At 36.8% G+C, this 25,411-nt stretch overlaps 1 protein-coding gene across 1 annotated transcript; it reads left to right on the top strand.

Moving 5' to 3' along the window:
- The first annotated feature begins 1,516 nt into the window (after nt 1-1,516).
- LOC131157385 (probable aquaporin TIP3-2) lies at nt 1,517-3,093 on the top strand. Its single transcript, XM_058111492.1, has 2 exons — nt 1,517-2,306; nt 2,440-3,093. Exons 1-2 carry the CDS (start codon nt 1,917-1,919, stop codon nt 2,830-2,832), a joined length of 783 nt encoding a protein of 260 aa, XP_057967475.1. The 5' UTR covers nt 1,517-1,916; the 3' UTR covers nt 2,833-3,093.
- The last annotated feature ends 22,318 nt before the right edge of the window (nt 3,094-25,411 follow it).

The raw sequence follows: 25,411 nt of genomic DNA, 5'->3' as shown, positions 1-25,411 counted from the left end.
TACAAAATATTTTCTTTGTAAATTTCATAAAATTAAATGATTAAATATATTTTTAATAAATAAAATATAGTTTTAAAAAATTAACTCAAATCAAATGGTTAGTCGAATTGTGGCTTACTTTTTGGGTCTAGTTGAATACTATATTAAATAACATAGAAATCAAGAAAAATTATTGAATTCGTTTCTGCCCTTGGCCTCCTGAATTTACCCTCCCTTTAGAGTTGTGGGATCAACTTCAAGGGGCACAAGATTAGTCACGTGAACCATAAAACGAACGCGTGGATACCCGATACTAATCCAAAAAAAAAAGTTATTGAATTCTCAAGCAATTATTAACCAATTAATATAATTTGAGTGTTCCTTAATTTATCCATTTAGCATTCATATTTTACATATAGAACAACTAACATCCAATTAATAATTTTAATTTATAAAGAATGAATTTTAAAATTTTAATTTTTCATTTTTGTTTGATAAGTTACTTGAATTTAAAAATATTGAATTATATTTTATTTGCTTTTTAATGTGTGTAGTCATTAAACTTTTATGAAAATTACATTTAACAAACATTTAATAGTATTATACTTACTAGATATTTTTATGATTTATTTATAATTTTTTATGCATATTTTTTAAAAAAAAATTGAAACAATAAAAGATTTTTTTTGTTATGTTGATTTCAATTTGTTGATTTAAAGCTATTGAACTAGATAGATTAGTTAATTTGAAAATCAAGTAGATTTTCAAATTGTTTAGTAATTCATTTTCAAGACATTATATTCACCAATTTATTTAATTTGATTCATTAAGATGTTTCATTTTAAAATATTATTTTATTATGGTTAAAATAAATTATTTATTTTCATGTATGCATAACAGTTGACTAGTGCTCAACTAATTGAAAGCTTATTTTGTCAATGAAAATTAAATTTAAGAAATCTTTTCATAATTTTTGAAAGTAAAAGAGGTAAAGTGTCATTTCTTAAAAAAAAAAAAAAAACTCAAGGTGTTACTCAATTTTATCCTATTAAAAAAAGTAAAAAATACTAATTTTTCTCGATTTTTAACCAAAAAAAAGTTTCAATTCTTAGATTTTAAAATTCTCAAGAATTTCTCTTAAAATATCAAAAATTTCACAAATTTCTTGATAATTTAATTATGTTGACATTTATTTATTGAAACTTTTATACTTAAAAAAAAATTTTAAAAGTTGTAGGAAAGAAATGTATTTATTTGATAAACTTCAAGACCAGTTTAGAAATTTAAAGATTTTTAAAATTTTAAAGGAGGTCTTTATTTATTTATTTAGAGTCAATCCTCATAAAGTCCACTAGCTTTTAACCCTAAAACGAAAAACAAAAAAACAAAAAAAAAAACAAAAAAAACAAAAACAAAAAAAAAACAAAGAAAAAAAAAAGGACAAAATGATTCCCCCTGAGAAGTCGACTCAGCCTCTGCATCTTCTATCCGAAAGTTGAAAGAAAACACGTTCGCTGAAAATTAAAATAAACAAAATATTGAAAGAGATAGAGACGGCTTCGATCAGCCAGAAAAAATTGCTGACACTGCATTCATCTACAGCTAACACGTACCTCAGTACGTGTCACTGCCGCTCCTTTCCACCACCCAGCTGCACACATGCCTCCCTCCCTGTTTCTCCACCCTAAAACCAAAACCCCACTCCACTTGCTCCTCATGCAACCACTCCTTCGTTAGCTGTCCGATGCAGAAAACTAAAAACAAGAGCAGACAGAATAGCAAAATAACATCCGAAGTTCATTAGCGCACAGAAAAAGTTTAGGTGTTGGGTCCTTGCTCACCGGCGATCCAGGACTGCAAGGAGTTATTGGAAGCTAGTTTTACTTAAATCAGCTGCTTAATAGTTGATACAGACAGATACTGGGACACGTACATCTATGGCTCCCCCACGTAGATATGCGCTTGGAAGGGCAGAAGAGGCGACCCACCCCGACTCCATGAGAGCCACCTTGGCAGAACTCGTCGCCACCTTCATCTTCGTGTTCGCAGGCGAAGGTTCGGTCCTCGCTCTTGGAAAGTTGTACGGGGAGAAGGCAGCATTAGAAGCGTCCGGACTGGTGTCCGTCGCACTGGCACACGGGCTGGCGCTGTTTTCGGCAGTAGCAGCGAGCATGAGCGTGTCCGGCGGCCACGTCAACCCCGCAGTCACTTTCGGCGCCCTTGTCGGCGGCAGGCTCTCCCTCCTCCGCGCCTTCTATTACTGGGTGGCCCAGCTTCTCGGCGCCGTCGTCGCCGCTCTCCTCCTCAGGCTGGCGACCGACGGCATGGTACGTTCAGATCTCTGTCTCTCTCAATCATTAGGGGGAAAAAAAAAACTTTCTTAGTAGATCATTTGACGTGATTAATTACAGATGGTGTTGTTGTTGTTGTTGTTGTTGTTGTTGATCATTTTTAATTCAGAGACCAGTTGGGTTTTCGTTGTCGGCGGGAGTGGGGGAGTGGAACGCGCTGATTCTGGAGATAGTGATGACTTTTGGGCTGGTCTACACGGTGTACGGGACGGCGATAGATCCGAAGAGGGGGAGCGTGGGGACGATAGCACCAATGGCGATAGGGTTCATAGTGGGGGCGAATATACTGGTGGGTGGACCTTTCGACGGGGCGTCAATGAATCCGGCCAGGGCATTTGGGCCGGCGGTGGTGGGGTGGAGGTGGAGGAGCCACTGGGTGTTCTGGGTGGGTCCGTTTGTGGGAGGGGGAATCGCTGGGCTCATCTACGAGTTCATGGTCATACCTTCGGACCAGACCACCCCGCATCACACTCACCAGCCTTTGGCTCCCGAAGATTACTAGCTTTTCCTATATATATATATATTCCTTGTGGTGTTTGTGCTACCTCCCAGTTCGTATGGCTTTGTTTGTGCTCTCCGCCTTTGTATGTGTTGTGTTCTCTCTCTCTCCCTCCCTCCCTCCCTCTCCCTCTCTCTCTCTCTCTCTCTCTCTCTCTCTGTTTTGGTTATCATTGAATTAATGCCGTGTGCTTACTTTCCCCCCATCTCAATCATGCTTGTGTACGCTTAATTACCTCTTAATGAATAAGTTGGTTTTTTTTTTATTTTTGAAGCATTTGATTATTCAATTTCTTCTACTGTTTTTAGGTTGCGTTTGACACCACTTAAAACGAGAAATAAGTTCTTCCACCTAAATACTTTCATATACAAACAACCATTTCATGGTATGTATACACACACACACATAAAAGAGGTAAAAGGATCTTTATTCAAGAGGGGTCAGATAAGCAAGCAAGAAGTTTTATGAATCGATCCTGAAGGGGAAGAAGAAAAACAAGACTCTGAACAGCAGCAAAAACAAGCAAAGCAGAGCTGATCTAATACACAAGAATCAGCCTAAAAAATCTTATAATCCAAGGGTATAGCAGAGCGACATGAAGTCCGACCAGTCCATCATACGGAAAGAGTGATTAGCCCGACTCTAGAAGTAAACGTGCCGAAGAATTCTTTTGAGAACTGTTGGTGCTGAAGAAGAATTGTCAAAATTGACAAAATAGCCGAGTAACTTTGGGGGAAGGGGTGCCTTCTCGCAAAGGGTTGGCAGACCAGTGAAAATTTCTTTGATCCGTCTAAAATTTCCAAACGGTGGCTGTTGGAATTGAAAACCTAAGGTTTTGGTAATTACTTTTGAGCAGAGAGGAACCCCAACAATTAAGACATTCCTAATCGCACCCCTCCTTTGAAAATACTTTTTATGTTGATTGAAATTATAAATTTTTTGATCATATGATCTGCAATGGTTAAAAATTTCGGTCATGTCTGGGGATGATAGGAAGGTAATATTATACAATAAATATTTTTCCTTATTTTATTATTGGTTAGAATTTGATTGGGAAGTCAAAAAGATAAAATTTAATTTTTGGGATATTTTCTAAATTTTTTTGAGATTTTTAAGATTAATAAGGAATTAAAATGATGACAATTCACTCATATACACACACACACACATCTATATATTTATCAATATAATGTATAGAGACATATTTTACACCTATACATATCATTCATGCTTAGATACATATTATATATTAATATATATGACTATACACATACATGTACATACATATTATATATAAATATATATATATATACATGTACATGTACATACTTAAATACATATACATATTTAAATATACATACTAATGCATATTTACACACTTGTACACTATTACATATTAAATACAAATATATTTTATAAACATTTATATATATTTATTCATATATTCATACTGATATATATATTTACTACTTTGCATATATGCTAAAACACACACTAATATACATATACAAATATCTAAATACATATCAATATCACACACACACCATACAAAAATATCTACACCTGCATGCATGTATAGTATGTTACACCTCGACATATACTCTGACATGCATGGACACAGATGCATTCACAAACTCATGCATGAACATCCTATGATGACACATGCATACAAATGCCATACCATGGATGCATGCATGCATTCGCTTGTAATGACACATGCACTCACATATGTTCATGCACACACATGCAAACATACATCATCCCATGTATGCATATATATATATATATATATATATATATATATATCCATGCAAACATACATCATCTTACATCCATGCAAGCTTACATCATCTCATGCATACACACACACATCCATACAAACCTACATTATATGCATGCAATAACATTGCTATACACACTCACAGGCATGATACCATGCACACAAGCATGTATACACCTATGGAAAATCCACAGCGTGCACATGCACTGTCACATGCCTACATGCATACATGCATTAATTTATGAAAGAAACACGCATACATGCAAAACACACATCTACATGCATGCATACACCTATAACTATGTTGTTGGTCTCACAAGGCTTACATTTTGATAATAATAAAGTAAAGAAATTTAACATATTTGGTTGAGTGAAGTTTCAAGACTCAAGAGTGTTGATAAAAGACCAAGGTCAACTACTTGAAAAGTCCATTGAAAGCTTGTACTTAAAGTTAGAAAAACTTCATGAAGTATGTACTTAAGTTAATGACTTATGAAGGAAATTAAATCAAATACATGAAGATATCGAAAGTAAAGCAAAAACATGAAGATACGGAGAGTAAAACAAATACATGAAGACTTAATATTTAGAAAGTTATAGTCTTTTAAGAAGTCTCATGTAAGTATTTTAAACGATTTCAATATAGATATAGGAAACTTTTAAGTTAATTACTTGGACTTAGATACCTTTAAAATATTTGGAAAATATTTTTATACGGTCAAAAGTTATTTCAAAAAGGTTAAAATTATTTTTGGAATGAAAAGCACCAAAACAGGATTCTCCAAATTCCCTTCTTTTTTCTTCATCTGCATCAATGAGCACTTTTTTCCATCAAAAAATTCTTATCTTAAAATGTGCTCAACATGAACGTTGTGATATTTTCTCTTAGCTTTCTGTTGATACTAAGAACGTCCAATTTGGAGTTATATAGAAAAAGTTATGACCAAAATACTGAGGGTGGTCGAAACTAATAAGCACCTCACAGATCCTTCTCAGGCGACTGATTTATTTCTGAGGTTGAGTCAGGCGACTAACTGAACAAACTCAGGCGCCTAACACAGCATTGACTTTTGAAATATGCTGGATTTTTAAGTTAGACGCCTGACACTTTTTGACAAGTGACTGACCTTCGTAAACTTCAAATTTTTGACAATTAAGAAACTTTCCAAAAGTGATTTCTTAGCCACCAAACTTTGTGAAAACTTGGGGAATACTCCAAACAATTTGGGCAACAAGAAAAATACTTTTTAAACTCTATAAATACATGCTAAACTCAAGGATTACATACACCAAAAAAGATAAAAAAAAAAATCATCTATTGATCAAATTCTTTCACATTCAAAGAGTTCTTGCTGAATATTTTCTAAGAAACTATTTTCTAAGTATTTGTTGAATTAAAGCTTAAGGTTCTTGTACTCTATTGAAATTGGCGTATTCCCAAGAGGGGAGTGAATTGGGTATTTAAAATTTATGCCTAGGTTTAACTAATCCAACAATAGTATACCACTACCTAGAGTCTGTCTAAATATTTCCTAATCATTCACAATATTTAAATCATGCACACATTCATAATTAATTAAATCAAGCATACATGTATAGGAAATTAAAGTGCATGAATTTAAGAGTCGACACAAGAAATGTCATCAGGATTCGGCTAACACTACCTACGTCCCTACCTCAAGCTAACGAGTAAGAGGATTCCACTAAGGCTCACTTAACGGGTGGAGCAGCATCTAATACAACACCTTACCAAGATGGTACACCTAACTTTCCTTACCAGGTCAAAGTCAATCCGGGACTATTCACAAGACTAGTCTCCCTCTTCCGACTACCTGCTGGGAATACAACAGACAATAAAATAATTTTTTGCGTATAACAGATGTGCTTCTAAGGCAAGTAAATGTGTACAACAATAAGCTCAGAAATACACTCACATATGATATGAATTAAAGCTCAATGTGAGAAAAATGATTTTGTTACTAGCAAGAGTAAGAGATCTTCCAAACAAAGATATTAAAATAGGAATATGCTCAAGGTACTCTTTTCAATATGTTAAGAGTTTTCCCAAAAACTAGTTTTTCAAATAAAGTTTAGGGGAACTAGGATTCTTGCTCAAAAATAATTTTGCACTAAAGAATATATGAACCTTTGAAGTCTTGCAATATGTGTGCAAGATTCACAAGTAATTAACAAGTTTTCTACAAAGATATATATCAATGAATATATATGAAGAAAACTTTGATTTACTCTCAAAAATAAGATTTGAAAGAATAAGCAAGATATGAGAGTAAACAATATGATCTGTAAAAACAAATGCCCAAGATAAATTTAATGCTCTTTTGAAAATAGATTTTTCAAAGTAATAATAAAGAGAGAATAAAAAATGAGTATAAAAATTTGAGATAATTTTTCTTAATGATTTTTCTAATCAACTGCTAATTAAGACAAATGAAGGGGTATATATAGACTTAGGGAAAAATATGACCGTTGAGGATGTAGAGGTCATTTTAGAAAAAAATTAATGATGTTTATTTAAAATTAACCTCATTTACTTGCAGTAAAAAATTGACCAACCCGAGAGGTTTGGTCGACTATATTCAAGGTTCGGTCCACTATATTTCCAAGTTCGGTCGACCGACGCATTTTTGAACGGTAGGTTCGGTCGATCCTATTTGTGCGAGTTTGGATTCTTTGAGGTTCGGTTGACTAGGTCAAGTTCGGTTGACCGAAGTTCGATATTCGGTCGACCAGGACATATCATAACTGGAGGTTTGGTCGACCAGAACATTGGGATTTCCCACGTGCCAGTTCGGTCAACCAGAGCGTTGAAGTTCATTTCAAACTTGGTTGACCAAATGGTCAACTATTGACCCTGGGAGGTTCAGTCGACCGAAGTTGCTCTATATGTTAGGGTTCGGTCAACCAAATACACTAACTTTGTGCATTTAAGTCCTAATCTCATTTGAAGTCACCCCTATTCACAAAATAATTAATTCTAAATTGTAAAGGGACTTGTTTTGAGGTGCTTGGGGACCTAAAATCAATCTATGGCCTAGGCTTTTAAATTAAGCTCAAAAATCCGGCGTCGTCTGACCGAAGTTGATCCCTAAGTTCATTTTATGGTGTTTGAGCTTATATCCACATCATGCATGCCATGCAATTATTATAGACCAAATTTAAAACAAAATGCAATTACAATTAGAATAAATATCTTCTTCTTTGCTATTTTGTCTTAAAATGCCAATGGATGTGAGCTTTAAGGTCTTCTGGCTTCCACTATCCACTTTCATGTGTGTGTTGTATTGTAAATATGCTTACAAACTAGATACACACATAAGATCCTTGTGTTTCGTCAGCATCAAAACCAGATTTCAGACTCAAAAAGTCAACAATCTCCCCATTTTTTATGATGACAAACACGCATGAGCAAAATGGGGTTTAGCCCAAAAAGGTTCTTCCTAAGAATATGCATAATATAAAGATAAGTAGTATGGCTCAAGCATATCCAAGACAGAAGACATTTCAAAAAAATTATGCATTTAGTTTTTACGTTTAAGCACATACAATGTAGCAGGCAATATAGATCAAAGTTTATCATTTTGCTCTCCCTCTCCCCTTTTTGGCATCAACAAAAGGGTTAAGTTAAGTAAAATAATTTTGGTTATTAAGAAATAAACTTAGCTTAAGAGAACTCCTCTTTAAAAATTAGTTACCCCCCTTATTTTATCATATAGTATTTTGGGCATAAACAATTTTGCAAATGTTTGAAAAATATAGCATTTAGGCTCATAAGCAAGAAAATAAGATGTGTCACAAGTAAAATCATTTCTTCCCAAATAATGAAAGTATATGTAAATAAACAACACACACACACACACACACACACACACATATATATCCCCCTTTGATGTTTGCAAAAAGGCACTAGGGTGTGCTTGGTGAAAAAGAAACTTTAATTTTTAAGCTCAAGCAAGCAACATTCATCTAGTTAAGCATTTAAGCACATCCTTAATATAACGAGAAAAAAAAAAAAGAAACCATATAAATCCTAAATATTTCATAAATTTAAAAACAAGGATCGTATGACAAACAGATGAAAGTGGCAAAATAACAAATTTCAACTCAAGATTTTCAATAAAGTCACTACATTTTAGCACATGCCACAAAAAGTATTTCCAAAACAAATCTAAGCTAAACAATTTGGTGAGCATAATTAGATAGAAATTTTATTTTGGATGCTCCCCCTATCAATTTGAATTCTAGCTAAGATATTAAACCAGTTAAAGACTAATTTTATTATTCTTGGTAGTATAAGCCATCATTTTGAATCTTTTAAACCAACCATACCGATTATCTACCAACTAGACTTATCCTTATCAGTATAGTTGTCCCTATAGATTATAGATGCATCAGAGAATAGATATTAAGGCATTCTATAATGTTCATTACCAAGAGCAATCCATATCTCAATCATAAAACCATGAAAGCTGGATATTATGCTCAGGGTTTCTAGAAGAGTTTCAATATTTCAACGAACGAAAGTGATGCATTTGGGTCCTTTATGTTCTTTCTATAGGGATGGTGCTTAGCTTCTCTAGATACATGATGATTATGTAAGGATGAAATTTAATATTCATTTAGTTTTCCCTCATCCTTTAAAAATATTTTAACATTCATTTTATCATAATCATCTTTGTACAAGGTTTTATTTTGGGAAAATTCCTGTCAAAATTTCGGCAGCGTGTAATGACTCGAAGAATAATGGTATTTAAATAATAAAGAGAGAAAGGAAAATGGAAATAGTAAAAAAGGCGGCAGCAGACTTCATCGAAAAATGCGGACGTGGCATTTTGGGCTTGTCGACAAGGGTGTGCTTTGTCGACGAGAAGATACCGAGAGGCTATTTTTTTCAGCTCTGAATTTCGTCGATGAGGAATAGTATTTTTCAATGAATTACCTTATTGACCTCGTCAACGAGATGATGTGGCTCATCGACGAAAGCCAGTGTATAAATAAGGCTAACTCATTTTTGGCCAGAAATTGCGCAAAAACTTCTCTCTCTCTCCTCCATTCGTCCCTCCTCCCTTCTTTCTTAGATCTTGGGCCGGATTCTTACCGGTTCGACGATCTGAAACCACCACGATGCTCCTAGGAAAGTTCTCTGCAAACCTACCAGAGTAGATCGTCGGTGGAGCTACTTTGGAATTCATCCCTCATTTAAGGTAAAGTTTTTTATTCAAAATTTGGTCTTTCCATAGTTATAGGAAATGTTATTCATAAAAAAATATTAAAATTTAGTTTTGGGAGTTGTCGTTTTCAGGGTATTGATCGGGGAACCCTGCGGAGGCAGGACTAATGAATTTTAGGGGGGATTTTTTTTCAGTAATCAGGTAAGGGAATAAACTAAAGTAGTCATTTTTCATGCAAATTATTATTATTTATCAGCAAATTAATTTTCAGGAAGCATGTGTTATATATATATATATATATATATATATATATATATATATTTGAGTAGATTTGTAAAAATGCATATTTGGGAAGATACTGCTATTATGTTGAAATGTATATATATTATGAAATGCCAAAAAATATGATTTTAGAATAAAATGTATCATTTTATTCAGCATTGTGTGGCATGAATATTATTTTACATGGAAAGTATTATGTTATGTCTATTTTACGAATAAGGTATGTTTTCAGAGATTATGAAATAATGCAGTATATTATGATTTCAAAAGACATGATAAATGAATTATTTATTCAGAATGATAAGTATGAAATGTTCGGCGCAAGGTTGTATTTATGAATGTTCGGCCCAAGGCCGCAAATATAAAGGAATTTGGCGTAAGGTCATATGTATGTATGTATGTTATTACAAAAAATGCTATCAATCTATTTATGTTAGACAAGTATATTATCATGTATTATATATTATCAGAACCCAGATGATAGTTCAATTCAGTTTCAGGAGCACAGTACTGTAACTATACAGATCAGATTATTATGTTTCAGACTTGTGCTAACTGCCCTTGCAAGTAGAGGGGGTGGGAGATGGATAGTCGATGTGGCTTTCAGTGTAGAGTTGCAGACGTCCACTTGGCAGTTCGGACCAGGGTGTGGCGGGCCCATCGTATTTACAGACATTTCTGACTCGGCAGTGGTCAACCAACCATTGTTGGGTCCCGCTTTCAAGCTGCACAACCCGTCATGAGGGGTAATACATGACATCAGCTAGCTATACATCCTAAGTAAATTTCAGTATTATCAGTTATATCAGACATTTCATGATCAATATGGCTTATTAGAAATTATGAAAGTATATGATTATTCGGTATTTTATGATGAATGTTTCCTAGCATATGAAATGTATTGTATATGTAACATCCTCAAAATTCTTACCATTATATATATATATATATATATATATCAACATCCATACCTAAGCAGCAGAAACACAAATCATATAACCATTTATATATATACTATACAATACCAAACTCCAGTATATACAGATTATAACCATACAAAAATACCCTTCCAGTATCATCTACTCAAAAATTTACATAACTCTGTCAAAAACTCACCCTATAACCAAGGTGATCAAACACTCTCTATCCGCGAGCCTAATCTGCTCGCCTAACTGGCTTACCTAAAAAATGTTAAAGTAATGGGGTGAGTTGACGCTCAGTAAGTGGAAATATGTTATTACTAGTGTGTGGCAACTAAGTTAAGGATACTTTTAAATAGTAACTGAACTGTAATGTAATAAATAATCTGTAAAGCATATCTTTCTTTCATAATTTAAAATATAATGTGTCGTCTGTATTTTCTATTTTTCATACTGATAATATCATACTATACTCATCATATACTATAAGACTGTATACATATACATAACTGTGCTTTATCCCTAAGATTTTGTATGTCATGATTTGACCCCTCATGACAGGATTGTGCGGCCTGTAGGCGGGACTTCATCTGGTCGGCCCTCCAGATAAGTCAATATACTCCACACTACCTCAGTTCGGCCAAATTGCATCCACTCTTAGTCTCGGGATTGGCTACTACCTTGTCAAAACCAGCCCCCTCCACCCAGTGAACTGGGGAGCTGCAACCTCTCTGAGCACGACTGACGGTACCCACACACTATCTGAGATATGTGGTTGCACTCTATCTGTATATAGCAACGGTATCATACTCTATAATCTATTTATGTACTGTATTTATCTGTAATCTTTCTGTTAGAATTGGTGTATTCCTAAGAGGGGGGGGGGTGAATTGGAATTTTAAACTTTTCTCCTAGGTTGAACTAGATGTTGTCAAGATATTAAAACCTAGGGTCTTTTTATGTAGTTCCAAATATGCTGATAAATATAGTATATGAAAATTTAAATCAAGCGCATCATCCACATAATAACATATACGTGCGGTAAATTATAAAGTGCGGAAATATAAACAAACATACGATATGTTATCGGGGTTCGGCTAACTATTCCTACGTCCCCGCCTCTAACTCACAAGTCCGAGGATTCCACTAACAGTTCACTTAAGGGTGGAGCGATACCGATTACAACCAGGTCAATTAGTACAGGGTTGACCTCAACCTTAACCAGGTCAATTAGCGGGGCTGATCTCAACCTATACACCTTAATAGGATGGCGCACCTAGATTTCCTAATTGGGTCTAAGCCAATCCGGGACTATTCCAGGACTAGTCTCCCTCTTCAGGCCCGTACTTGGAAATACAATAGATGTGTATTACAATCAAATGGTACAGTGATTGTGCTTTCGTGTAAAGTAGATATGTACCCCAAATACACGCAATTACATACACCACAAGTGATATAATATGTAAGCTCAGTGTGGTCTAGACAATTCAACTCTCAAAGGTATTTTCTATCAGTGTAATGCGTACATGAGAGTGTCAAATAAACAATCTTTGTATCACAAGATATTCAGCCAATAAGTTCACACAAAGATGTCAAGTCTCAGATATTTCAATCAGCAGGATGTCTCAAGCATGTAAGTATCATATGATGTATATGCTTGGTTTGCAAAAGATGTATAATCTTAGTTTTCAGAAAATAATATATAAATGAGTGAATATTGCAACAAAGATCACTATCACACAAACAAATATCTCTTCAAATATTTTTCAAGATAAAAGCACAATAGATATTTGAAAATGTTTGAGAAGTTTTTGCAATCCAAAAGCAAATACAAACTTCTCAAGATATTGCAATGAATATGCAATACTCAAAAGTTTTATACAAGTCTTCTTAGGAGAGACTTATTGACAAAGTTCCCTAAGAATACTTAGGTTTAGCTCTCAAGAAAATCAAGTCAATCAATCAAGGCAAGGAGAGCAAACCTATGGAAACAAACACTCATTCCACTTACAAATGATGTATGCACTAATAGAAGGTAAGCATGAGTGTATGAGGCTAAAAAATGAGTAGTATATGTTTTTGGATTATTAGAGAATTCTCCCTAATCAAGGTAGCTCATCATCCTAATTTTCAAAAATGATCACATATATATAGACATGGGAAGAAATATGACTGTTAGGGACCTATTGGGTATTATTAGGGAAGTTTAATGACATTTCAAATATTTTAACCCTGTTTAAAAAATGTTTAACTAGGGTAAAAATCAGGGCAACCCGAGAGGTCTGGTCGACCAGAACAGTTTCGGTCGACCAGGTCTCATATGGTTCAGTCGACCAGGGGGATTTTGAACTAAAGTGGTCAGTCGATCAAAAGTGCCTTTCCAAAAGGTGATTTTCCATTTTACCGAGGTTTGGTCAACCAGGCCATTTTGAACTGGCTGGTTTGGTCGACCAGACCGCTAGGATTTTTCCCGAGAACCCTCAGTCAACTAGGTAGTTGGAGTACAATTTTTGATCGGTCAACCAAACAGTCAAATTGTTGACCAGGGAGGGTTTCGGTTGACCGTGGATTTTTGAACTACCTGGTTCGGTCGACCAGGTCCTTGGTCAACTATTGACCCAGGCTTGGTTTGGTCGACCAGGGCAAAATGAACTGCCTGGTTCGGTCAATCGAAAGTGCACCAAGTGTGCATTTCGGTCCCGTTTCGAAACATATAAACCCTATTCAAGTGCCTAATACATGCAAGTGTAAAGGTGAGTGTCTTAAGGTCACTTAGGGTCCAATTTTGAATACATCGAAAAAGTATGGTGTTAGTCGACCGGCCCTAAGGTCATTTTTCATTTATGGTTTGTTTGAGCTTACGTATTATCATGCATGTGATGTGTGTGAGCTTATTACAAACCAGAGCCCTAATTACTATTACAGACCAATTAAATGAAATATATTACAACACTGAATATAAATTGGTCTTTAGGTTTTGCTTGCTTTGTGCCCATCTTGATCTTAACAATCTTAGTTCCTGCACAAAATCTCAAACCTCAAAAACCTCAACACTTTCCACAGGGATCTGATACTATATACATATATACATACATACTCTTTTACTGTTTTTATCATGTTTCCAAAATTACCATAACGCTATCTTTCTATATTGTAAATACTGTAATCTCTGTACACTGTATCTGTAGCATCTTGATGCTACCTCTGTATATCTATCTATATACTCTGTCTATATACTCTATCTGTATACTCTGTATGTTATGGTAATAGGAAACATGGCATGCTATAACACTGTACATATTGTTTTGTACAAAGCTGTAATATATATACTGATCTGAGTAAAACTGTATACATGTATATGTATATATATATGTTCCATAAAACTACTCATATAAAAGCTATACATGCACGTAAATTTCTCTGTATAATCTCTATGAATATATATCTATATTTGTATATTCTGTATAACTCCATATACTGGGAAAAACTATATAAACTGTATATACTGTCTATATTTGTGTATTCAGTGTAGTATGATATATTATAAAAGCTATGTAAATTTCTTCATCTCATGAAAATCTACTCAGGCCACACAAGAATTTAAACTCATATTCTGTAAATACTGTATAATAAACTGGTATAAATATATGTCTATGAAATCTATGATAGCATTATGAAAACTCTTAGCATAGCATATTTCCCTTACCTTAACTCTGAAAAGTCCCTATAAAATTCTGGCTCTATACCCACAGGGTTCCTAACTCAACATCCTGAAAACAAAATTCCTCAGAACAAAATATCAGTATTTTCTTACCTACAATATTTCTTATAACTGAGGGAAAGACAAATACTGAACAAAATGTCTTGCCCTGAGATTGGGATGAAAACCAAACCAACTTTTCCAACGATTAGCTTTGGTAGACTTGCAAAGAACTTCTCTAGGAGCGTCATGGTAGCCTCAGATCTTAGATCAGGCGAGAAACAGGCCTGGAAAAGAAGAAAGAAGTGAGAGAGAGAGAGAAGAGAGAGAGGAATCTTGAAATTAGATAAAAATCTGAGTTTTTCACTATTTATAGGGCCAGATTCGTTGACGAGACACGTCACCTCGTCGACGAGTTCTTCAATAATTTCATCGACGAACTTCCTCCCTCGTCGACGAATTTCAGGTTGCCCCAGAACCTTTCTTGGTATTTTCTCGTCGATGATAGGTGGCTTCGTCAATGAGATCCCTTATGCACTCGTCGACGAATCTCCTATATTCGTCGACAAACCCTGTGCAAAAATCTCGGGTTGTTACATTCTCCCCTCCTTATAAAATTTCATTCTCGAAATTTACTATCTGTATCTCCGTCTATACGCTCCATCATTCCGTAAAGGAAAAGGGTCTACTTATTTTATTACCTACCCTCACTTGTGGTGGAGGAATATCGTGGTTACATTTACGTCCTGGGAGATTAAATATATAAAACTAAAAACTATCCACTAACTAAAATCAATACATGTACCCGCAAAAGAAATCTATCTAACTATTGTACTTTACTTGAGTACCTCTATACCTCTAGGAACAACTACGGGTATTTCTGTCTGATTTGCTCCTCGAGCTCCTAGGAAGCTTCCTCTATAGCGTGATTCCTTCACAAAACTTTAACTAACTGTATTTCTTTAATACGTAAAGTTTGTATCTTTCTATCCAAAATTTGTACTGGTACTTCTTCATATGCCAAAAAATCCTTAAACTCTATCTCTGCATAGCTAATGATGTGGGATGGGTCTGGGACGTATTTCCTTAACATGGCAACATGAAACACATCATGAATACGAGCCAAAGCTGGCGGAAAAGCTAGCCTGTAGGCAACTGACCCTATTTTCTCAAGTATCTCAAAAGGGCTAATAAATCTAGGGCTCAACTTGCCCTTCTTTCCAAACCTCATAATTCCTTTTAGAGGAGCTATCCTTAAAAATACTTGATCTCCCACATCAAATTCCAACTCTCAGCGGCGAGTGTCTGCATAGCTTTTCTGCCGACTCTGTGTTGTACTGATTCTTTCTCTAATTAATCGGACTTTGTCGGACACCTGTTGTATTATCTCGGGACCCAAAACTCACTTTTCACCTACTTCATCCTAGAAAAGAGGAGAACGACATCTCCTGCCATATAATGCCTCATATGGAGCCATGCCGATACTAGCCTGATAACTATTATTGTAAGCAAACTCAACTAACAGCATAAATTGGATCCAACTGCCCCCAAAATCAAACACACAAGCACAAAGCATATCCTCTAGTGTCTGAATTGTTCTCTCAGTCTGACCATCTGTATGGGGATGGAAAGCAGTGCTAAAAGCTAGTTATGTACCCATAGCCTCCTGAAAATTTTTCCAAAATCGTGAAGTAAACCGAGGATCTCGGTCTAAGACTATGGATACTAGTACTCCATGAATATGAACTATTTTATGAACATATATCTCTGCCAGTCTATCCATGGAATAACCAATTTTAATAGGAATGAAATGAGCGGTCTTCATCAGACGATCAACAACTACCCAAATTGCATTCAATCCCTATCGTACTGGTGGTAACCCAGTAACAAAGTCCATCGAAACATGGTCCCATTTCCACTCTAGAATAAACAGTGGCTGCAACTATCTTGTTGGTCTCTAGTGCTCAGCTTTAACCTGCTGACACGTCAAGCATTGCTGAACAAATTTGGCTATCTCCTTCTTCATTCCACTCCACCAGAAATACCCTCGCAGATCCTTGTACATTTTAGTACTACCGGGATGAACCATGTATAAGGATCTATGAGTCTCCTCCAGTATAGTTCTTCTAATCTCGGTATCCATAGGAACACATAGCCTAGTATAGAATCGTAGAGCTCCGTCATCTAATATGCTGAACTCCTCACCCTGACCATTACGCACTTTAGCTATCACCGCTGCCAACTCTACATCATCACCCTGAGCTGCTTTAATCTTCTCATAAAGTGTAGGTTGAACCACTAAACTGGAAATAACTGCCTGAGGACTCTCCTCCACCATTTCTATACTAAGCCTCTCCAAATCCACCAGAATCGAATGCTGAATCTCCATAGCTGCCAATATGGATCCCCTTGATTTCTTGCTCAGAGCATCTGCCACTACATTTGCCTTTCTTGGGTGGTAACTAATCATGTAATCATAGTCTTTAATAAGTTCTAGCCACCTTATTTGCCTCATATTCAACTCTTTCCGAGTAAAGAAATATTTCAAACTCTTATGATCTGTGAAAATTTCACACTTCTAACCATATAAATAATACCTCCAGATCTTGAGAGCATACACCACTGCAGCAAGCTCTAAATCATGGACAAGATAATTCTTCTCATATTCTTTAAGCTGTCTAGACGCATAAGCAATGACCCTACTGTGCTGCATTAACACGCATCCAAGACCCTTCAAAGAGGCATCACTATATATTACAAAACCGTCCTCCCCTAATGGAATAGCCAATATTAGAGCTGAAACTAATCGCTGCTTTAACTCTTGAAAACTCTGCTCACAGTCATCAGTCCATTCAAATTTTACATTTTTCCTCATAAGTCATGTTAATGGACCTGATAGCCTAGAGAATCCATCCACAAAACGCCGGTAATAACCTGCTAACCCCAGAAAACTCCTAACTTCCTGAACATTTCCTAGCCTTTCCAAACTCACCACTGCTTCTATTTTGCTTGGATCAACTAATACTCCTGCTTTTGAGATCACATGCTTGAGAAAAGTAACCTACCTTAACCATAACTCACATTTCTTGAATTTTGCATATAATTTCCTTTCCCTTAATACCTGCAATACCAGCCTTAAATGATGCTCGTGCTCCTCGAAACTCCTCGAGTAGACCAGTATATCATCAATGAACACAACCACAAATTGGTCCAAATACTGGTGGAACACCTGATTCATCAAATCCATGAATACTGCTGGTACATTAGTCAACTCAAATGGTATCACTAAAAACTCGTAATGCCCATACCTGGTACGAAATGCGGTCTTCGAAATATCTTCTACTTTAACTTTCGCCTGATGGTAGCTCGACCGCAGGTTAATTTTAGAGTAAACCTAGGTCCCCTGGAGCTGATCAAATAAATCATTGATCCTAGGGAGAGGATATTTATTCTTGACTATCAATTTATTTATCTCCCTATAATCGATGCATAACCTCATGGTTCCATCTTTCTTTTTCACGAACAAAACTGGCACTCCCTAAGGCGACACACTAGGCCTGGTAAAACCCTTATCTAGTAATTCTTGTAGCTGATCTTTCAATTCTTTCAACTCGAATGGAGTCATACGGTATGGTGCTTTAGATACTGGTGCAGATCCGGGCAACAAGTCTATAGTAAACTCAATCTCATGATCTGGTCGCAAACTAGGCAATTCTTCTAAAAATACATCTGGGAATTCCCCCACTACTGGTATGTCAGCTTGTCTTACTACTTCTTTTGGAAATTCTTTTGTGTATGCGACATACCCCTAACAACCATCCTGCAGTAGTCTCCTCACCTGAATAGCCGACACCAGCTGTGGCGAGGCACGCACGTGTGAACCCGTGAATCTAAATTCTGGCTCACCCGAGGGTCTGAAAATTACTTCTTTCCAATGGCAATCTATAATAGGATGATAAATGGTCAACTAATCCATACCCAGTATCACACCAAATCCCTACATATCTAGGACCACAAGATTGGCTAAAAGCACTCTCTCCTGAATACTTACTAGAAAATTCCGAAGTACCCTCCTGCATCTAATCACAGATCCCATCGGTGTACCCACAGACAATTCTATATCTAATGGTTGTGTCTCTATTACAGCTATCTTCACATATCCCTCCAATATAAAAGAGTGGGTTTAATTGTATAAAAAAAAAACAATCATCTTATATGGTAAAGTAGTAAAAGTACCTGTGATCACATCTCCAGTCGTCTCAGCGTCTCCCGGTGTCAATGCGTAGACCCTCGCCGGCGCAGTGTTCCTCTGCTGACCACCGCAGGACGCCTGATATCCACCTCAAAATGGTTTGGGAGCCTGTACATAATTCGATGGCATCTAACATGATCGAGCCATATGACTGGGCCTAACGCATCGATAACAAACATTCCTCCCCAGTCGGCATTCACTGGGATGTCTCCATCCGCATCTAGGACAAGTGGCAAGAAGCTATCCACCCTGAAATCCCCTATGCTCTACCATCTGTCTCTGGCCTCTGCCAAATCTACCTCCTCTCCAAGGGCCTTGGCTGGGACCCGCCTAAAAACTTGAGGGCGCAGCCCTCTTCTTCTGATTCTGCATCTCTATCTCTTTAGATAGACTCTCCTTCGCTATAGTGGCCCTGTCAACCAATTCTATAAAATCCTGGATCCTCAATATCGTCACCTGCCTGTAAATATCACGCTTCAAATTTCTCTCAAACATTCTAGCCTTCTTTGCTTCATCTGGGACAATATAGGGGTAGAAACGAGAGAGTTCAATAAATCTCGCCACATACTGTGGAACAGTCAACAACACCTGGGACAAACTCAGGAACTCCTATACTCGAGCATCTCTGACTGAAGCAGGATAATATCTATCAAAGAACATACCATTGAATCGAGCCCAGGTCATCTGCACTGGTATAGCCTTCTGCTCCTCCAACAGTCTGGTGGCTGACCACCATGTCTCGGCCTCCCCCGCTAGCCTATATGTAGCATACATAACTCTCAGCTCATCGGTGCAATGGAGTACTGTCAGAATCTTCTCTAACTCCTGCACCCAATTCTCAGCAACTGCAGGATCAGTCGCTCCAACGAAAGCGGGCGGATTCATCTTCATAAATTTCTCTATGGTACATCCCTGAGCTGAGGATGGACCTCCCTGCTCTCTAGAACACTGCGCTATCTCAGTCATGACTTGTTAATACAAACTACGTAGCATAGCATCTGAATCCCTACCTGCTGCACTAGAAGGACCCGCTCCATCATCCCCACTGGCGTGAGCGCTATTGCCTCTTGGGTCCATCCTGCAAACACATATAACACCATTTCAAAATTCTATCTTCCTATAGACCCAACTTATTCAACTAAACTCCAAATCCTCCATTAACTATCCCTCCTGCTCCTAACCCCAAAATCCACTCCTACAACCCAAACACATGACTCATCGACAGTTTCCTATAGTTTTCTTAAAATCGTCACCCCAAGAAAAACACAGAAACTACCACAAAATCCTGTATCCAGATCATAAAATAAAACCTCAATCTTTTTCCTATATTCTGGTATTTTTTTCCGCTGCACTCTAGAGTCTACAAAACCTAGCAACCTAGGCTCTGATACCAAAATGTAACATCCTCAAAATTCTTACCATTAAATATATCTACATCCATACCTAAGCAGTAGAAACACAAATCATATAACCATTTATATATATATATATATATATATATATATATATATATATACTATACAATACCAGAGTCTAGTATATACAGACCATAGCCATACAAAAATACCCTTCCAGCATCATCTACTCAAAAATATACACAACTCTATCAAAAACTCACCCTATAACCAGGGTGATCAAACACTCTCCATCTGCGAGCCTAATCTGCTCGCCTAACTGGCTCACCTAAAAATTGTTAAAGTAATGGGGTGAGTCAATGCTCAGTAAGTGGAAATATGCTATTACTAGTGTGTGGCAACTAAGTTAAGGATACTTTTAAATAGTAACTTAACTGTAATGCAATAAATAATCTGTAAAACATATCTTTCTTTTACAATTTAAAATATATTGTATCATCTATATTTTCTATTTTTCATACTGATGATAACATACTATACTCATCATATACTGTAAGACTGTATACATATACATAACTGTGCTTTATCCCTAGGATTCTGTACGTCATGATTTGACCCCTCATGACAGGGTTGTGCGGCCTGTAGGCAGGACTTCATCTGGTCGGCCCTCTAGATAAGTCAATATACTCTACACTACCTCAGCCCGGCCAAACTGCATCCACTCCTAGGCTCGGGACTGGCTACTACCACATCAAAATCGACACCCAGTGAACTAGGGAGCTGCAACCTCTCTGACCACAGCTGACGGTACCCACACACTCTCTGAGATATGTGGTTGCATTCTATTTGTATATAGCAACGGTATCATGCTCTGTAATCTATATCTATACTAAATCTGTCTGTAATCTTTCCTTAGGGATCTAATACTATATACATATATACATATATACTCTTTTACGATTTTTATCATGTTTCCAAAATTACCATAACGCTATCTTTCTGTACTGTAAATACTGTAATCTCTATACACTGTATCTGTAACATCTTGATGCTACCTCTGTATATCTGTCTATATACTCTGTCTATATACTCTATCTGTATACTTTGTATGTTATGGTAATAGGAAACATGACATGCTATAACACTATACATGCTATTCTATATAAAGCTGTAATATATATACTGATCTGAGTAAAACTGTATACATGTATATGTATATATATATATATATATATATATATATATTCCATGAAAATACTCGTATAAAAGTTGTATATGCATGTAAATTTCTCTATATATATGAATATATATCTATATCTGTATATTCTGTATAACTCCATATATTGGGAAAAACTATATAAACTGTATATACTGTCTATATCTGTGTATTCAATATAGTATGATATATTATAAAAGCTATATAAATTTCTTCATCTCATGAAAATCTACTTAGGCCACACAAGTATTTAAACTCATATTCTATAAATACTGTATAATAAACTGGTATAAATATATGTCTATGAAATCTCTGATAACATTATGAAAACTCCTAGCATAGCATATTTCTCTTACCTTAACTCTGAAAAGTCCCTATAAAATTCTGGCTCTATACCCGTAGGGTTCCTAACTTAACATCCTGAAAACAAAATTCCCCAGAACAAAATATCAGTATTTTCTTACCTACAATATTTATTATAATTGAGGGAAAGGCAAATACTGAACAAAATGTCTTACCCTGAGATTGGGATGAAAACCAAACCAATTTTTCCAACAATCAGCTCTGACAGACTTGCAAAGAACTTCGCCAGAAGCGACGTGGTAGCCTCAGATCTTCGATCCGGCGAGAAACATGCCCGAAAACGAAGAGAGAAGTGAGAGAGACTATATGAGAGAGAGAGAGAGAGAGAGAGAGAGAGAGAGAGAGAGAGAGGAATCTTAAAATTAGATAAACATATGAGTTTTTCACTATTTATAGGGCCAGATTCGTCGACGAGACACGTCACCTCATCGACAAGTTCTTCAATAATTTCATCGACAAACTTCCTCCCTCGTCGACGAATTTCAGGCTGGCCCAAAACCTCTCTCAGTATTTTCTCATCGACGAGACGTGGCTTCGTCGACGAACCCTGTGCAAAAATCCCGAGTTGTTACAGTATATGTATTATAGCACTAAATATTCATGTTGTCACACAATTGTATTTAGTTTATTTTCCCTTACTGAAAAGTGTCTCACCCCCTAAACTTAAATAATTTTTAGGAAACCCAGAAAGACCGACGAATCATGGCCACTGTTGAGATATGTTGATACTACCCCGCTAGGAGGGTAAGTTTTGATCTAGGGATAGGAAATTTATGTTGTAGGTTCCTAGATATGTAAATATTGTTTGTATTTTTGGAGATTGTATATAAACACAGTATTTTGGGAATGTAGCTTACTATGGTATTATGTATTTTATGGTTATGAAAGTGTGATTTACATTTATTGTTGCTTAGGTTTTCGCTGGAAATGTCATATGTGTCCCCACCCATGGGTTCGGGTTGACTATATTAATAAATATATTTTACCATATGATAAGATAAGTACGTCATTACAGTTTGGTATCAGAGCCTAAGATACGAGGTTTTGTAGACTCTAGAATGCAGCAGTAATAATACCAGAATATAGGATAAGGGAATTTGAGGTCTGATTTTGTAGTCTAGAGGCAGGACTTTCGTGGTGGTTTGTGTGATTTTCCTGTGGTGACGATTTTAGGAAAGTCATGGTAACTATCATCGAGTTAGGTATCTAGGTTGCAATATTGAACCTTGAATCAAGATCAGGAGAGATGAATTAATTAGGAATATACTATATTGGTTAGATGATATGTATAGTGAAGGGGTTCTAAGTTAAGTTATTTATTTTTTAGGATAAACCGTGGTGGCAGTAGTGCCCATGCCAGTGGGAATGAGGGTGCTGGACCCTCAGGTGCTGCGGGTGGTGATTCAAATGTTGTTTTGCACAACATGGCACAACAAGTCATGGCTGAAATTGCTAGGAGCTCGAGGTTACAGGGTGGTCCATTGGCAGGCCACGGTAGCTCGATCAAGAAATTTATTAAGATGAATCCTCCAGCTTTCTCAGGAGGAACTGATCCTGCAATCACTAAAAATTGGGTGCAAGAAATTGAGAAAGTGTTTGCAGTGCTATAGTGTACAGAGGAGCAGAGGGTGTTGTTTGCTACCTATAGATTGACTGGAGAGGCCGAGAGATAGTGGACGGTAGTGAAAATCTTAGAGCAGCAAAGGACAGTACCTATGGAGATGACATAGGAGTGATTTAAGGAGATATTCTTCGATAGATATTTTCCAGCCTCATCTAGGGAAGCTAGGATTGAGGAATTCCTAAATCTGAAGCAAGGACAGCAGACGGTGTAGCAGTACGCGGCAAAGTTCATCGAACTATCTTGCTTCGCCCCGTACATTATTCCAGATGAGGTAGAAAAGGTACGAAAGTTTGAAAGAGGTTTGAGGAGGGAAATATATAAGCAGGTGTCGATACTAAAGTTGCAAGATTTTACTGAGCTGGTAGATAGGGCCACTATAGCAGAGGTTGGAGACTGATTAGAGGCTGAGGAGTAGAGACAGAAGAAGAGGTCCACACCTTCTGGTTCACAGCAAGGAGTTGGTCATGGTTCATGGAAGAGAGGTGGTTATTACAAAGACCGGAGGCAGGAGACCGGGAATCGTGGTTTCCAGAGTATGCACCCATTTCCAGCTTTCCTGACTTGTGGAAAAAGACACCTAGGGGAGTGTCGTGCCGGGTGAGGTATTTGCTACCGGTGTGGGGAGTCAAGACATATGATGAGAGATTTTCAGGCTCAGATTGGTGCTACTCCCGCCCCTAGACCTTATTGGGAAGGCTATCTGGCGCCACGTGAAGGTCAATAGAGGAACATGACTCTAGCCAAGGTTTTTGCTCTAACGTCGGGTGATGCTGAGATAGCCGGCGACATGGTGATAAGTATGGTTAATATGTTTTTATTTAAAGTTATTGCACTGTTTGACTCAGGGGCCACACACTCGTTTGTATTTGTGGGATGTGTTAAATTGTGTGGGGCCGAAACACAATCACTAGATGTTGAATTATTAGTGGCCACACCAACCGGGTCAGCAGTGAGGTGTAGTAAGGTACTCCATGGCTATCCAATTGATGTTCAAGGGAGAATTTTATATGTTGATTTTCCGGTGCTGGACATGCATGGGTTTGATATCATTTTCGACATGGATTGGCTAGTAGCTAACTCTGCCATTATAGATTGTCGTGTGAGAGAAGTGATATTCAGACGTTCAGGAAGATCAGAATTTAAATTTATAGGGTCACGAGTGCAATCTCTACCTTAGTTAGTTTCAGCTATTCAGGCGAGGAAACTACTTCAGAGTGGCTATCAGGGATTCGTGGCTTTTGTGAAGGAAATGTTAGAGAATGAAATGAAGCTTACTAATACGTCAGTAGTAAAAGGAATTTACAGATGTGTTTCTAGATGAATTACCAGGTCTGCCACCTGATCGTGAGGTAGATTTTTCTATTGATATATTTCCAATTACAGCGCCGATCTCTAAAGCACTGTATTGAATGGCATCAGTAAAGCTAGTAGAACTGAAGAATTAGTTGTAGGATTTACTTGATAAGGGTTTCATACGACCTAGTGTATCTGCGTGGGGAGCTCTAGTACTATTTGTGAAAAAGAAGGATGGGTCTATGAGGAAGTGCATAGATTATAGGGAGATTAATAAAGTAACAATCAAGAATAAGTATCCTCTACCCCGCATAGATGATTTGTTTTACCAGCTCCAGGGTATACATGTGTATTCTAAGATCCACCTCAGATCAAGCTACCATCAAGTAAAAGTAAGGGCAGAAGATGTATCGAAGACGACCTTCAGGACCAAGTATGGACATTACGAGTTCCTTATTATGCTATTTGGTATGACGAATGCTCATGTAATATTTATGGATTTGATGAATAGGATCTTCCATCCATTTTTAAACTAGTTTGTTGTTGTTTTTATTGATGATGTACTGGTCTATTCGAGGAGCTATGAGGAGCATGAGATACATTTGAGA

This window comes from Malania oleifera, chromosome 6 (genome assembly GCF_029873635.1).
Source record: "Malania oleifera isolate guangnan ecotype guangnan chromosome 6, ASM2987363v1, whole genome shotgun sequence".
Taxonomy (NCBI): Eukaryota; Viridiplantae; Streptophyta; class Magnoliopsida; order Santalales; family Ximeniaceae; genus Malania; species Malania oleifera.
Note: the sequence above shows the minus strand (reverse complement) of the source record. Positions and strands in the feature narration are given on the sequence as shown.

Excerpts from the sequence above, each read along its gene's own strand:
- LOC131157385 (XM_058111492.1), top strand. The coding sequence starts at position 1,917 with ATGGCTCCCCCACGTAGATATGCGCTTGGAAGGGCAGAAGAGGCGACC. Across the intron at positions 2,307-2,439 it reads GGCTGGCGACCGACGGCATG|AGACCAGTTGGGTTTTCGTT; the intron begins GTACGTTCAGAT and ends TTTTTAATTCAG.